The 6,141-nt window shown below is 44.1% G+C and overlaps 1 protein-coding gene across 1 annotated transcript in view; it reads right to left on the bottom strand.

The window, feature by feature from the left end:
• Positions 1-211: 211 nt before the first annotated feature.
• The window catches only part of LOC144097750 (sodium-coupled monocarboxylate transporter 1-like), a 46,574-nt gene continuing 40,644 nt past the window's right edge, over positions 212-6,141 (bottom strand). Inside the window, exon 15 of the mRNA XM_077630387.1 lies at positions 212-361. Coding sequence (XP_077486513.1) covers positions 275-361 — 87 coding nt within the window. The 3' untranslated portion in view covers positions 212-274. The remainder of the gene's footprint in view (positions 362-6,141) is intronic.

The raw sequence follows: 6,141 nt of genomic DNA, 5'->3' as shown, positions 1-6,141 counted from the left end.
ACAATTATTCAGCTGTAAAAACAACAATTAACTAAATTTTTCAATGAACAAAGCCTGGAGGACCGAGTCAGTTGAGAATTTGAAGCCTTAGAGAAGAGAAGGTCGTATGAGTTTTAGAAGAGAAACACCAACTTTTAAGCCTTGCAGCGCAGGAAAATCCGACGCTTATCCCCTCACAGAAGGAAAACTGAGTGTGTGAGAAGTGCAGGAAGCTCGATGGAAGTGCTACCTTCGCTGATGACAAATATATTGTAGACAATTCTAAACAACAGAGTCAGATGACATTTTCTCCGAAGAGCGCCGCTTGTTCGCTGGGGTCAGCCATTCCAGGTAGTTCTTTCTGTGTGGCCGAATGTGGAGGCTGCAAAAATGGCGATAAACGAAACATCACTGTGCTGAGTAGTGCTATCGGCGTGGAAAAGTGTAGTGTCACCTCCATAACCCCATCTCTATACCCACTGCTCTTTAGAAAGAAAATTTGGTTGCTGAACACTGTACAAACCACGAAATATAGCATTAAATATAAAAAAACAGCTCAACGGGAAATTTGCCCATAGTCGCGAGACTTTCGAGACAACTGGTGCTTCCGCTGCTTTTCAGAACCTTAACGTTTTCTCTACACACGAGGCGTTGAACGGAAGGGCCGTTTGCTTTTGTTTGAATATGAGCGGGTCGGAACAAAATTCTACGCCTGTAGCGCCATCTGTTGGTTGTTCTGGAAGCCAATGATTTTATGGCTGTGATTCAGTAATTGCCTTCCTGTCGGTGAATGCAGACGAAAATGTCCGCGAAAATAGTTGATCTTACCAGTTGCGAAGTGCGTGCGCTGATTGAATTTTTGCATGAAAAAGGATCGCCAGCTACCCAAACTCATTGAGCGTTGTGCCAAGTTTCAGGACCTACCGTAACGAGGGAAGGAGCGGTGAGACAATGGTGCCGAAACTTCAAAAATTGCCGCACAAATGTGCATGACCAAGAGCGGAGTGACAGGCACAGTTCAAACCGACAAAATAGTTCTACAGGTGTGTGGACCCAGAACTGCGATTTGATAAACGATTGAGGATTAGTGCTCTGGCTGATAAATTTCCTCGTGTTGGACGCACCACGATTTGCAAGACTATTATAAAAATCTCGGATATCAAAAATTCTGTGCAGGGCAGGTATCGAAGTTGCTTACCGTCCAACACGAAGCGCAAAGAATGTCAAGTGGACGAGCGTTTTTGGATTGGTATCGAAAAGACGGAGACGATTTGTTTTCCCACATTGTTAAGGGATAGGAGACTTGTATATCTTACATCAAAGCAAAACAAAACACTCAATGCAGTGACTAAATTAAATTTCACTAAAGCCAAGAAAATTCAAGTAAGTGACGTCCTTACTCGAGTCCGAAAACAATGGCTACCGTTTTCTGAGATGAAAAGGGTAGTCATCTGGCTGACCTCATCGAACCTAGGAAAAAATAACAGCTGACATGCTCTACGAAAGGCTCACCGAACTTATACGTCCAACGAAAATTCTACGGCGCCGGAAACTGCTGTCCAGAATAGTCATCCTCCATAAGAGCGCGCCTCCTCACACCGATGCCCGAACGAAGAAGATTTCAAATTTTGGTTGGGAACTTTTTCCTGCATGCCCTCAATCTCAGCATTGCAACTAGCGACTATTTCCTCTTCTTGCACTTGAAACAGTGGCTTAGTGGGCAATGGTTTGAAGACGAGAAGAAACTAAAGATCACCGCTGTCACCTGGTTAAATTCACAGGCAGCGAGCTTCTACGCAGAGGAATTAAAGAAGCTCGTGAAGCGTTACGAAAAGTGTTCAGAAATGAATGGCCAATATGTAGGAAAGTGAAGTATGTCTGTAGGAAAATAAAACTGCCCATAAAAGCTTTAGCTGATATATATTTTTTTATTACGTTAAGTTTCGAACATGCCTAGTAGATCCCGTAGTCGTAGCGCATCTACTACCAACTGGCGGTGTTTCATTCGTCACTATATTTGCTTGTGGTGAGAGTCTGTTGGGAAGAAAGGTTCTCGCGCTTGCACTGGTGACTTATTTAGGTTCCTCAAAAAACAGCGTACTAGGCACTTACGTAACTTGCACGGTATCGTACGCAGGTCAAAGGCGGGCCTCACCACTCCGTTGACCACTTGCACCTTATGTCTCACATAGGGCGTCGATAGATTTTTATTATGCAGCACTGATAATGCTTTTATGATGTCAGTCATCAGGCTTCTTGTGCCAGATTAAAAACGAAACGCTTTCTTAGCTGGTTATAAACCGGACATGATAGCCATCAATAGAGCAATTTTGTCAGTACGCTTCATGGCAGTTTGCCTCATAGCTGAGAAAGCCGTGATTTGCGTCAGTTGTATACAGTTACTATTTCAGTCATGCTTTATGGTTAACCAATCAGACCGACAGCGTTGTTTTTCCTGCTGATGGCTGTGAACAGTCCTGATGAGCGCTGAAAGCGACTGTAATTCATGCTGACAGTCAACTAAATGACACATGAAGCACGAAGACAATTTTGGGCGTATTGAAAACTGCCATTTAATTTCACTCCCGCGCTCAAACAAAGACAAAATAGCACAGAACGCCATCAAGACCTGTGTCGCCCTTTGCACTCTGACATAAAATTCAGGTGGCTAAGAGATTTGTGGATGTCATGCAGAGATGTAGGTCGTCCTTTAAGATGTGCATGCAGAAAAGGACGTTCACAATACAATCAAAAATATGGACAGTATAAACTCCCTCCTCAATATCAGGAGACAAAAAAAATTTCGAGTGAAAAATATTACGCTTTTTCTGAATCGTTCACTTCGTTTCTCTACCATACATGCCATGCTTTTATTGCAGGGCAGACTGCAATAAAAGCATGGCATGCAATATCATAAATACGTGTCCAGCGTCACAATACGGCAGTCATGTCTACGATGCATGCTTCATGACAGCAGTGTTCAGCGCCATCCTGCAACCGCACAAACCTTTCATGAGAGCAGAGCTCCCTCTCTAGCCGCCGCGGTGGCTCAGTGGTTATGGTACCCGGCTGCTGACCCGAAAGAGGCGGGTTCGACCCTGGCCGCGACGCTCGAATTTCGATGGGGTGAAATTCAAGAGGCACGTGTACTGTGTGATGTCAGTGCACGTTAAGGAAGCCCAGGTGGTCGAAATTTCCGGTGCCCTTCACTACGGCGTCCCTCATAGCCTGAGTTACCTTGGTACGTTAAACATCCATAGACCATAAACCAGAGCGCCCATTCAATAAAAAGATATTATAGTTTAAGCTATAGACTCGGTCCCTACAAGCTATATGCTCAACACAAGGTATCGCAGCATCTGTTTTTGCGTTCTCATACTCATTAGCCAAGTTAAAGTGGGATGCGGTAAATGAACAGGATAATTGTTGAAAATTTTCGGTGTCCCAGTTTATCTTTTCTCGTAACCCTCGGGTCTTCATCTCTATCGTGATAAATATTATAGCGAGATATGCGGCATAAATTTGGCAATGACGTTTTTTTCCTGTGTGCTCGTCGAAAATCATGTGCGAAAAGCGCATCTGGTGGTCCCTGTCCATCGCGATTCCCGCGAGTTTGCGATGACGAGGCACCAGCCTTGTAATATCTCATAGTGCTGTGGCACCACAAGGACAAGGACGTATACGGAGTGACAACACAAGTGCAAGAACATTTGTGTTGTCCTCACTCCGTCTACGTCCTTGTCTTTGTGGTTGCACAAAAATATGAATTCGTACCAACTCGCCCAATTTCCAACCCTTTTGTAGTATCTCCATGAAGAATAGAGAAAAGATGATAAGAGCTTTGGTTGGTTGCAATGCTGATTTTCTTTGACCGTAAGAAAAAGCATAAGAAGCGATAAAGGAGGCAAACGAGGGAAAGAACTTTAAGTTTATTTTTTCAGATTTAATTTTCGCTTCGATTGCTATCAGTCATTACTTAAACATTTCTTAATGAATGACAGTAGCATGACGTTGTTTTTTTGCACATGAGTTCTGAGACGTTTGAGAGCGCAATAAAAGTCTAGATTTTTCTGTCTACGTATGCAAGAGTTTTTGAAGATTATTTTTGTAAGAGATTGTCGTTTTTATGTCGACAGTGATGTTAAGGTATAGACTGGAACTTTTATTTTCATTATTGTCGGGCATGTAAAAATGAACTAAAAGCTTAATTGATCAGAACAGGTCTTTGGGGACAGGCTTACATAAGAATCTTATACACTTCACAACTAGTTATTTAAGGCCCCGGAGATGAGTTTAAAAGGTTGCTAATTGCACTCAGCAACTATGCCAGTTAGCATAAAATAAAACGCAGTCCTGAAATCAGCATAAAAACATGCCTATCTGTGGTGATTGGGTTGCTTTACAAGTTTAAAAAACTAAGATAGTTTTAAACGCTTCCGCCTGAAGTTTCATGCGGCACAAATGCTTCTAGGAATTAGCCGCAAGCCCCTTTTTAATTTCGCCGGCTGCAGCTCAACTAGCGCACCGAATTTCCTCAGCACCTAGCCTTTTCCACGCACAACGGCGTCTTGATTAGCGTGGCATCTGCCTTGGCTATCCAAAACTTCACTACGTATAAATGCATCGCAACTAAGGGCTCTGAATATTTGTGCAACGTGCCTGACGGCCTTCCGCACGGGTATTTCCTTACTGTAATGCGTTGGTAGTGAGCTTTTCTACATATCTTCAGACCTTTTATGCGTGTCGCGTCGATGCGAGAGGATTTGTTACTGTCCACGCCTGTCTGAGCTCAGCCGAGGTACCTTTTCCATGTAATTGACACTATCCGCTCTCCAGCCATAGCACTTTTTAGCAGGCTAGGACGGAGCGACGTGAGGAGCGAGTTTATAGGGGCAATTTAAATTTTCAAGATGTGCTTATTACCCCACCGTTCCGGCAACGTTCATGCACCACCGGTTCGGGAGCGCGGCGCTAAGACTTCTCAAGTGTGCCTGGCTCTGAAGTTCACTTCGATCCCGGTCCCTGAACAGTGCACATGCAGCATAGTCCAATAAGAATTCTGAACTGGAAGAAAACCTTATCTCTAATGACTCGAGGGTTGAAATTTAGCTCTTCCTGACGTTCCCTACATGACCGCGAAGGAAATGCACGTGTAACATTATTCAGAGCTAGTTCATTCCACCCCATCTGCCTTGCTAGCATTAAAACCACGCTTTTATGAGGCGCTGCAGGCGGTGCTGAAGTCAGTATCGTCAAGTTATACCTATAACAGTTGTTACGGTCCGCACAAAGGTCGGTGCAACATTCAGCGCATAATGCGAATAGTTGAGTGTGGCTGATGCCAATTAATCTTGTGCATCCTACCCTACGTGGTGCCTATTCCTGTGGTTTGGGGCTACAGAGCACGACCGCATGGGTTCGTTGACGGGTGAGGAGGCTGCATTCCCGTTAAGCGAAATGCAAAAGCAGTCGCTTCCTGAGATATCTATAAAGATGAATATGTCTAAATGATCAAAATTCTCCTGAGCCCTCCGCTAGGTCTTTATTTACGGCCCAGAGTGGTTTCGCAGGTTATAAGACGAATATTTTGAAACACCTTTGCCGAAGCAAGAAAGCTATAGGGGGGCTTCACCCAAATTTGAAACGTGCCTGACAAAAGAGCCCTTAGTCGTTAATAGTACGTACCTTGGAGCACTCATTTCTCAAAGTACACACAGAGTTATCTTTGTGCCTTTATACTTCACTCCTTGTGCTAAACGTATGATTCCTCGAAGAGCAGTTTGGGTTCCCATCGCACTGCGCATGCGGCGCAGCGCAGATGCAGCACTTTGTTGCACAGGGAAAAGTGAATCTGATTTATCTTCCAGTCTAGGGAGGTTTTATCAGCTCTCCTGCCTTCACTTTGCTCAGCGATGCGAGAGCATATTCATCACCTGGCGTGAGGTGCGGGGAAATCCAATAATCTTCGACAATTATGTGAGGAATTTTTCCTCTCTCTCGCAATGGAATCGATGTCGGCAATATTTTCTGAGGTTCTTTTCAATGCAAATAGCTAGCTTAAAATGTGGCAGTGCATTTGGACTCTATCGCAAGGCAAAAAGCAGTATTTTCGCTCTGACAAACGCAATGTTCCTCCAAGATATCAGACATGTCAATACAATT

The sequence above is a fragment of the Amblyomma americanum genome, chromosome 7 (genome assembly GCF_052857255.1).
Source record: "Amblyomma americanum isolate KBUSLIRL-KWMA chromosome 7, ASM5285725v1, whole genome shotgun sequence".
Taxonomy (NCBI): domain Eukaryota; kingdom Metazoa; phylum Arthropoda; class Arachnida; order Ixodida; family Ixodidae; genus Amblyomma; species Amblyomma americanum.
This window is presented reverse-complemented; position numbering and strand designations above follow the sequence as displayed.